We start from the raw sequence: 11,073 nt of genomic DNA, 5'->3' as shown, positions 1-11,073 counted from the left end.
ATTCAATATTATTACAAATAACAACAATAATAATGAACAATATATTATATACATAAACATTTTATTTTTAATTTCTTAATTATATACCTAGGTACTGTTATTTATAATACATAATTAATACCTATTTATTATTTTCGACAAAATGTCGATAAGTTTAACAATTTGCTTTATTATTTAATTATCTTTAAATTCAATACCATAAAATATTACAAAATAAATATAATAAACACAATATACTTAATATTAAGTTTTACATTGTTTAAAATAGACGTTTGATTTAGTTTTTTTCTGGAGACGTAATTTCGTTAATTATCTGTATGAAAGCCTTTTTTATCCCGTCACTTAAATGTATAATTTTATTCATAATATTATGGAACATTTTTTTCAAATTACCCTTTACCTGTGAGTTATAGTTGACAAATGTCAAAGCATATCCAACCCCAGCCACCACTATCAAATTATGCTGAACACAATAAGACTATCATAATAAATTTTTCTAAAAAAAAAAAAATTATCAACAGTCATTAATCTGTTATTAGGACTTAAAAATATTTGAAACTTAAAATAATAATATAAATATTGTATATTACTCGTGTGTTCTGTAGTCGTTACGGAGAAAACTACATTTTAAGGATTTTAGAAATGAAATAAGCTTTTGTGTGAACATTTTCACTAAACCTATACTTACCTATTTAGTTTTTAACATAAAATTAAACTATATAACAGGGGTGGGCAACATGAATAGGTTCGCTAGCCATATAGATAAAAACAATGTACCGAGAGCCAAAATATTTATAGACACATTTTTTATAATTTGATAATTTTTTATAAAATTTTATACTCATAGTAATATTAAGTAAATTTTGATTTTATAAACAAGACGCGAATCGCATCTGACAATGACAAAAGCCACAAGTAGCTCGAGAGTATATAATATATTAATATAGTGAGTATTACTTTATTAAAAACTAATAAAATTATAGACTCAAAAAGCCCAATACCACACTTAAGTCTCCCACATCCCACAATATAATATTTAAAAAAACGTTATGCGTATCAACCAAGATGATGAGCATGCTTGGTGAACCAACCCTGTATATAATATTATAATATAGAATATAAATAATTATTAATCAACACTTAAAATGTTTAATCATGATAGGTAAAAACCAAGAGTTACCTACATATCTAAAACTATTGTTTTCAAATAATTGTAATATTTAAACGATATTTCCACTGAAAATCAATTCAAACTTCTTCACCAATCATCACTATCATACTAGTATAATAATATTTACCTACATTATAGTTTATAATATAAAATATGGTCGCGTGAATAGCTAATGTTAATAGTTAAAAATAACTTCATTTATTTTCACGGAAGAAATACTAATTAGCTTAATAAAACAAACAACAATTTTATAATATTTTAAACTTCTAAAAAAATACGGAATCGTAAGTTCTGAATTATTAATGTCTTCTATAAAAATTGCTTGCACAAATAGCTATATTTGATTTTCATTTTTTACACACAAAAACAATATAAGACTAAATTATTTTATTTATTTTATTGTGGTTAATGTACGTATAAAAAAAATAGATAGTACATAGATAGGTAACGTAATAACTGTTAAACAATATTTTGATATCCTTAGAAACTAAATGAAAAATTATAAAAATTATACAATGGGTTAAATAAAAAGAATAATAATTAGTTTATAAATAACACATTTATAATTAGAACACGGATTTTTATGCACTAAAAAGTATCAAAATATGCCAAATAGTATGCAATAAAAATCATAAAAATATAAGAAAATTTTTTTTATTTATATAAAATTTGCAAATTAAACAACTTACAATAATTAATTGCTTACATAAACTAAGTATATAAGAAAATTTCGTTTTAATATGCAATATATTTTGAATTTTGTAAAAATATACAGAAATGTACAAATAAAATTTCAACATTAGATTCAAATTCTTATGATTCATGAAGATGACTGAAAAAATCTAAAAATATGAAAAAGAAAATAATAAGGGATTGCATATAAATCCACGCTATGGTTATAATTTAATGCCAACAAAATTATTTTTTATATTTCTACTTGAAAAAATGTTATTTTACACAATTGTTTTTAAAATGTTTGCTTTAATATACAATATATTTCAAATTTTGTAGAAATATGCAAAAATATGCAATAACCATTAAATTACAGAAATATGCAAAAAAAAAATTCACCATTAAATTCAAATTGTTATGATTTGTGAAGATTTTAAAAATAAATTGTAATAAATAACAAATAATAAAATTAAAATGTACATAGTTGTAAATAATTATCAATTACATAAAAAAATTATGGTGGATGGATAATAAAATTAAATAGTTAAAAATCCAATAGTAATTCTTAATTCAATTTTTAAAATAATTTATTATTGGCATAATTTTACCACACAACCCAGTCATCTTGTTATTTTGAATTAAATATGGATAAAAATTAAGTATCGCCTTCCTACGTCTCGTTTAATTTTTTAATCATTTTCACAAACATTACATGAGCTTATTATAAATATTTTTTTTTTTTTTACTATTGTTACTCATCGTTGACATTAAGTAATAAGTATACATCTTAGAAATACCCAGACATAATCGTTTTTAGATTACTTCAAGGTAAAATAATGTGTAATCGTGGTAGCTATCTATAATCGAACCAAAGCCAGCGGATAATAAGAACACAACAAATGCAAAACGATTAACAACAACAAAACTATTTTACAGTTTCATTATATAATATACATAATATCATACACAATATGGAAAAATCACATTTCAAACACTTTTTGCATTGTATATACATAAGCCTAATATTAAATAATTTAGTGTATTTATTTATAAAGTTACAAAGTCAAATCATTAATGGAAATATTTTAATACCAGGAGATAGGTTTATGTATAAAATTTATAGTAAATAAAACTGCATTTAAAGTCTGCTAAAGACTCGATAAAAAATACATTTGTAGTAGGATACTGGCCATTCGGTTACCTATAGGATATTTTAAAATAATACTTGAAGAGATTAGAAACTGATTGTTTTCCAAGCTAAAACAATAAAACGTCTTCTTTTTATTCCGACTTAAGTACCGAAAACTATAATCGATCTATTTACGTAGTAGGAATTTTGAAAAAAAGTTAAGATTGTCGTCATGTCTTATTTAAACACTATAATACTAACAACTTTTGAACTCTTTTTTAAATCTGTTCATTAAAATTTGATTTAACGTTAAAATTGTTGCGTATATTTTTCAATAATATTGTTAACGACTAACCACGTTTTTTAAAATAAATATACATAAATGAAGTCATAAGATCTAAAAAAATATAAGTAATATTCATTAGATCGTTCAAATCCATTTTAAATATCAAAAGTCGTAGAATTTTTAAGAAAAGTACTAAAATAAGACTTGAAAATTGAATACAAGAGTCAAAATTCCTTTTATATGTTAATATTGCCTTCGTCATACAAGAATTCAATGAAAAAGTTTAACGTAAAAGTCGCATGCTCATAATCATAATAATATTTCAATTGCCAAATGATCGAGTTTCAATATCGGTAGGTAACTCGATTATTATAGTCAAGTGACAGCCGTTATAAAAATGACTTATTTAAAACTTATTCTTATCTACACACTAACTACGCATTTAACCTAAATTTTAACATTTGTGCATTGTTTTTTCAGAAATTAATTTAAGGCAAATACCAAGGGTAGCCTAAGCACTTCCCCATTTGAGCAACCCTCATTTAACCTATGGACACGCTTGAAACTTACAAGAATACAAGACTATAGACAGTCCATCTTTCATCTTGGTATAGGTAATCATTATTAATTATTTTATAAATAAGTGATAAAATTGTATTGTTGCATGTAAATATGTAATTACTAATAAGTGGTTGGTGAATAATTTTTTTTACTAGTTTTTTGCGTGTATTTTAGATTCCATGGAAAACGCTACGGCTAAGATTAATCAGTTGCACAATTGTGTACGTGTTGCGTGTATAAGTTTTTCCCCCTAGTATGGAAAATTCGCACATTTTTTTTCCTCGGCTCATAAAAATGTATAACCTAACCTAATTGACATTGGGTCATGATTATTGTTAGTATAGTTATTTATTATTATTTAGTATTATAAATACAAAAGTTGCGATGCGTCGTGCGTGCATGCATACACGGTAGTAAATTTACGTTATTCGTAACGTGACCATACGTTCCGTTTCGGGCGAGACAGTCCCGCTTTCGAGCTAAGTGTGCCGCTGTCCCCAAAGAACCTAAAAATGTCCCGCTTTAAGAAAATTTAATTTGTGATAAGTATTTATTGATCACAAATCACAATCATAAATTTATACAGTACCCATACGTATACCTACATATGTAATATATACTGTAAAACACTAAAACCCATAGTCCATAGATAAAAATGATACAAAAATAAGTACTATAGCATTATTATTATGATTATTACATTAATTACGTTTTTTTTTTTTTGTCATTTTTTTGTATAAATAATTAATATTTTTTTCCAATAAAAAAATTGTCATTTAACGGTTTTCTTATTAAAATATACAGGTGTCCTGCTTTGAAAAAAAAAATTATACCGTATATACACCTAACAACACATATTAATTATTTATCATCGATTACATGCATAGGTAGTTAATATATCTATTATAATTCTATAGTTGCATGTGTAGTGCACACCATTCGTGGGCTTATTTTAACAGCGTAGGACATAACACGCTACGTAGGACAGGTGTATGGTGATATAATGAAAATTAACACGTTATTAGCTATAATTAAATATAAAGTGATTCATTTTATTTACAATAAAAAAAAAAAATTAAAAAAATTGAAACATTGAAATGTTTCTCTCAATAATTTTAAGACAGCATAATTAAATTATTCTACTCCAGACTCTGAATATAGACATATAGTTATCAAGTTAACGACTTATACAAAAAATGACGATGTTTTTTGGTAACGAATTACATAAGTCCTAGTTCCTACAAATTGTAACGTTAAACAAGATCTAATACTATGAGCTTGCAGCTAGCTTATTACATATTATAGGCATATAGTTGACTAGTAGCATGGTCATAGATTGAGTTTTCGTTTAATTTATACAAGTCTATAGAAATGCTGATGTCTAATTAAAACAATTTATCTAATATCATAAGTTTCGTTCATGTAATATAATATATATTATATACTACATATTTACAAATCTATACACTATACACACATTATCTCAAGAATACCTAACTTATTAAAAATACCGTTTTATATAATTTGATATCACTTTAAAACAACATTAATTTTAAAACAAATATATATATTTATATTTTTTTACAATATTTTACATATCATTTTTTAGATTTTTACTTTTTTAATGACAGCATACATTTTTAATTTTATATTCGAAAGCAGAATATTTTTCAAAATGTTTCAATTCATAAAACTCTTATTCCAAATAAGAAGTCGACTATAAATATTTTAAGTTTGAATAAACGAAATAGCATTACAGGAGTATCTTACTAAATGATAGTCTAATACTCCAAACGTCAAAACTTTAAATACCTACGTATAACTAAATAGTAAATAACTACACATTTAAAGTTAAATTGTTACACTTCAAATTACTCCAAAAATATTCTGTTTCGGAATATAAAATTAAAAATGTATTGTCTCATCTAAAAAAGAAAAAAGTTAAAAAAAATTAAGATGATAAAAAATAGAAAAAAATATATAATTTATTTTCAGAAATATTGTTTTAAAATGACACAAAATGACATAAAACGTTAATTTTTCGAAATATTGAATATAAACACTTAAATTCTCCTTAAATGTAAAAACTAAATATATGTTCACTTTAATAATAACAATCTTATATTAATTAAAACAAATATAGAATAAAAATGGATACATACATAATACTTAGATACATATGTTTATGTATACTAAGTATAAGTAAATATATATATAACGAGGCATGTAAACTTATTACACACATAACTAAAAGGACATTTATAATATCCAGTCAACTACCTACCTAATATAGTACTACTATATTTAACATAAATAGTTTTGACCGAGATTATGAAATGTTTAATACATTTAGGCAAATAGACATAATGTGTTTATGTGAAATCTTACACGATGCATCATGTTTTTCTCTAATTGGATATCTATGAATAACTTATAAATGATAAAGAATGCATGTTTTGAAAAAAGTACGATTATTGATTAGTTTTCATCAAAACTTAGTATTTTGCGTTAAATACATCAAATATTAAAAAAATATATATATTTATTTTTGCTTTATATATTATAAAATTATAATTACTAATACCTAATATACTTTTGTGGCCTGTGAGGCTTCTAACCCAACAGCTGATCCCGAGTTTCATATTTTTATAAACACTAATAATGTGTAATTTTTTTGAGCTAATGTCATAAGTTATACATATCCAGCAACATTTGTTGTACATCATAGACCTTTAGAATTAGAATGAATTGACCTGATATCAACCTTTAAATTAAGAAAATTACCTATGTTTATACGTATCGTAGCTCTTTAACGATATTTTAATTAATAAATTAAATAAATCATTTAACATCATAGACAAATATATTCATTTAATTTTATCATGTAACTAAACCAACCTTAAATAAAATCATTAGTAAGACAATAAAAAGAAAAATACACGGCACGCTGCTGCTAGTATATTACATCGATTTACCCAGCATACCGACACACAGTATAATGTATTATATGGTGGATGATGTTTGCGACAATTTATACTTCGCGCTACACCGGACGTCAGACTTGGAAACATGAAATAAGTAGGTAGATAATAATTATTATTAATTTGTGTATGCGAGTAACCTATATTATAATATTATTGTTATCGGTGACAGTGTGTCGTAAACAAGCACCGGACGATGGCTGTCCGCTACAAGATAAATAAATTCGAATAATTAAATATAGGTAATAACGAGTACCTATATATATATATATATATATATATATATATATATACTATAAAATCCTTGGTAACGGCAACTATTCAGATATCAAACAATAATCTCGTACGGAAACGTTAAATTAAACAAACTATGAATACGCAATCGAAATTTGTTTGGACAAATAATAAATTCATAGATAAATCCAAAATATTATAGGAATTTTAAAAAAAAAAACCATTTTTTATAACAAAGCAAAATTATTTGAATGGCCGATGGAGCGGAAAACACAAACACTAACGTGAAACCAGAAAAAATCGAAAAAAACAAATCAAAAGAAAATAAAAGATCAAGAGATCAAAAGCCCTCGGTGTTAGAATCACACGGGTACAGTGTGGGCCGAAGCGTGGGTAGTGGATCGTACGCTACCGTTAAGGTTATAAACCGTATAATATATAGTATTTAGTTCTCAGCTAACACGACGCGCGATCAATTTTGTTCTTTTAAAATTGTCGATAAAAAAACACACACACACACATCACATAAAATATAATAAGTTTTGAAACAATAATAATATGTGTGCAGATTGCACATTCCGAACGCCATAAGTGCAATGTGGCAATCAAGATCGTTTCAAAACTTCAAGAGGCTCCCGATTATTTAGAAAAATTCCTCCCCAGAGAAATCGAAGTGGTCAAAGGCCTCCAGCACGAGAATTTAATCAGATATTATCAAGCGATCGAAACGACGCACCGGTAATAAATATTATTAATACCAATACCGTTTACTGTGCATTATCATTAAGGACCAGATTAACATGCAAATGCATAATATTATATGTATTGGAATAAGGTTTTTGAAATCTGATGAAAATTGTTTCCGGTTTAGACCATTCTTATTAAAACAACACTAATTGCATTTTACATGTTTTGCATATTTCAACGGTTTTACCAATTAAATGCATAGGTATTTAACGCATATTAGTAAATGGTAGTTTTATAGGGCATATTATTATTTATAGCACACATATTTGTTTTTCGTCGTATTTTCACGTTCACAGCCACATATTATCGATAAAATTACGACCGGTCGTTATTGCCAAAGATAAGATAACAGCAACATAAGAATATACCTATAATATATTAAAATATATAGATCAATTTTTGTTTTGATTTTTTTATTCATGTAAACTAATATTTTATTGATTAAAAATAAAGGATGTTAATATGACAAAGGTGAGGAAATACTTTTTTATACCTTTTATACATTTTTCAATACTTGATTAATTAATACCTATTGTTTACATAATTTTAAATAAAATATTTTCGATTCAATTTTCAGTGCATATTTTGTAGCATATTACAGTATTTTTAGAAGCATATTTTGAGGATTTTTTATGCATTTAAATCTAATCCCTAATTATCATCATGCATAACGTACCCATTTTGTATGCCAATAGAACAATATACACCTCGAATTTTAGGGTTTACATCATAATGGAATACGCAGAAAATGGTTGTCTGTTAGACATCATAAAAAGAGACGGTAAAATAGAAGATGATAGAGCTCGAAAGTGGTTCATGGAACTTGTCAACGCTATAGAATATTGCCACAAAAAAGGAGTTGTTCACAGGTACCACCGCAGGTCAACCAACGCTAAGTGTCACAAGGACAACCAACCGTCGTTTATTTATTAATCGTATTTTGTTTTCTACAGAGACATAAAATGTGAAAATTTGTTGATGGACACCAACTACAATATCAAGTTATCAGATTTCGGATTCGCGCGTAATAATATGATAAAGAAAAACGGTCAGATGAAAACGAGCAGCACGTTCTGCGGCAGTTACGCTTACGCGTCACCGGAAATATTAAAAGGCATACCTTACCAGCCCAACGCCTCTGACGTTTGGTCTATCGGGGTAGTGCTTTACGCCATGATATTTGGAACTCTACCTTTTGACGATAGAACCTATCAAAAGTTACTGAAAGTAGGTACCATCTTTTCTTTTTGCAACATTATATGTATAATGTATCGACCTGTCTTCAGTGCCGTGGTGAACTCGTATTGCCGGCAGTAAAAATCGTTAAAAACCAGGATAACTTACGAAGTTTTTTTTTTTTAATTTCGTTAAAATTACTCAAGGGCCGAGAGTAGGGATGGATTGAAAGATTTTTGGTGGGGTTAATATTAAATATGTAATAGCTACTCTAGGCCTGGGGTTCTAATGACAATCGTTATTACTCTCATTATGTCACTGAATGTGAGTATAACAGATAATTTGTGTAATATGAACATTGGTTTAGCAACAAATATTTTGTCATTTTTTTTGTTATTTTTTATTTCACTAGCAAGTTCAAAAGCCAGTAACATTCCCTCAAGACGTAATTATTTCCGATACCTGTAAACAGATGATAATAAAACTACTGGCACCGTTGAAAATCCGTTTGAACATATCAGATATAAAAAGTCAACCGTGGATTCAACAGACAGATACAAGTCCTGCTGACAAAAACAACCCCGAAAAATCAGTAACTTGACAAGTAATTCAGATATCGATATAGTAGTCAAGAGTGTTGTCAACGGACCTGTTTATAAGGAGTTATTAAATATAGGCAATTTACGAGTCATAATACGATATGATGTGTTCCGGAGTATAATTTCGTAAATAATTATCATTTGTGTGCGCATCATGTCTTAATCACTGTAATGCTAATAACCAATAAGTAATAATTGACTCGTTAGTGAATGCGGCGTCTCGCCGGTAGTATGCTCGGAAATAGATTTTCGACAATTTAAGCACAAAACCTGAAGACAATTTCATAATTTTACGTCTGTAATAGTACCAAATTTCTCATACACAGATTGCTCTCGTACAATATTGTATTCTATTTTTAAGCAAATGGTCCATTTTAAGGAGTTTTGTATAGGCAAAATCAAGAATATTGGCGTGTACGAGCCATAAATATAATTTTAATACAATATGAACTGCGCGTAGATTGCTGGGCTCATTTTCATACAGACACATCTGGAACATCGTGGCCAGGGAAGCAAAACTTAAATGTCTTATGTATAACCATATAAATCCTTCTTCCAATATTCTGCCTTAGACTATTCCCAAACTATATCAGTAATTAACTTAATATTGTTTTCTTTTTTTCAAAAACCATGAGCCACACTCCACGGAATTAAAGTTCTTAATTTAAAGTGAGTATTATCATATAATGATATTGTACGTCTGTATATATTATCATATCTATGAAGTATGAACCCAAACTTGATTGTTACATAACTGGATTGTTATAAAATAATTACAATATCATAGGTATAGAAAGTAACAATATTACTTGAACACTATTGGCTTTAGTGACACTATTGGCTTTAGTGTTTTACAATCAGTTATGTTTTTTTCGTATAATATCTAGATTAAATATTTTTTAATAAACTATTTTTTGGTTTTTAATTATTAGTAACTGGTTTAAAATAGTATTTATTAATATGGATATTGGACCGGTTGAAAAATGAAGTCAAGAGAAGAAATTAAGTACTAAATAATAAATATTGGTAAAATAACACTCAGATTTAAATTTTACACTACCTAAAAAACATCAATGTACATACAATTATGAACAATTTTATTTTTTATTATAAAAGATTTTAGATAGAAAAAATGTTTGTTTTATTATTTGTATTCTTTTCACATTTTAGTGGATTAACATTTTTCTGTTTTCGCAACAGATTATTGTGATATAACTACTGAGACAATGTTTAGTTCTTGGTCTACAAATTGTGAACCATTATAAAGACCGTCTGATAGGGTAATAATTTGATGATATACACAGTTTTTATAAAAGCAAACGCTACGACATTAATATGTATAAACAATTCGTTTTAATTAAGAATAAAAAATAAAGATAAATTATATCCTCAAAACTAATCAGTCCAAGAAAGTCCGGGACAGTTCTAGTTCTAAGCCCCAAAAACTTAATACATTTATATTTTTAGTATAAACTTATAAGCATATAACGTCTAACTAGACATTTAAATAATGTGGT

The 11,073-nt window shown here is 26.6% G+C and overlaps 1 protein-coding gene across 1 annotated transcript; it reads left to right on the top strand.

The window, feature by feature from the left end:
* Positions 1-7,285: 7,285 nt before the first annotated feature.
* Positions 7,286-9,558, top strand: LOC112592169 (testis-specific serine/threonine-protein kinase 4-like). Its single transcript, XM_025336171.1, has 5 exons — positions 7,286-7,453; positions 7,603-7,772; positions 8,501-8,650; positions 8,735-9,008; positions 9,370-9,558. Exons 1-5 carry the CDS (start codon positions 7,286-7,288, stop codon positions 9,556-9,558), a joined length of 951 nt encoding a protein of 316 aa, XP_025191956.1.
* The last annotated feature ends 1,515 nt before the right edge of the window (positions 9,559-11,073 follow it).

This window comes from Melanaphis sacchari, unplaced genomic scaffold, assembly GCF_002803265.2.
Source record: "Melanaphis sacchari strain LSU unplaced genomic scaffold, SCAv2.0 Contig159_pilon_pilon, whole genome shotgun sequence".
NCBI lineage: Eukaryota > Metazoa > Arthropoda > Insecta > Hemiptera > Aphididae > Melanaphis > Melanaphis sacchari.
The sequence above is the reverse complement of the archived record's forward strand: the minus strand, read 5'-3'. Positions and strand labels throughout refer to the sequence as shown.

Excerpts from the sequence above, each read along its gene's own strand:
- LOC112592169 (XM_025336171.1), top strand. The coding sequence starts at position 7,286 with ATGGCCGATGGAGCGGAAAACACAAACACTAACGTGAAACCAGAAAAA. Across the intron at positions 7,454-7,602 it reads GATCGTACGCTACCGTTAAG|ATTGCACATTCCGAACGCCA; the intron begins GTTATAAACCGT and ends ATATGTGTGCAG. Across the intron at positions 7,773-8,500 it reads GCGATCGAAACGACGCACCG|GGTTTACATCATAATGGAAT; the intron begins GTAATAAATATT and ends CTCGAATTTTAG.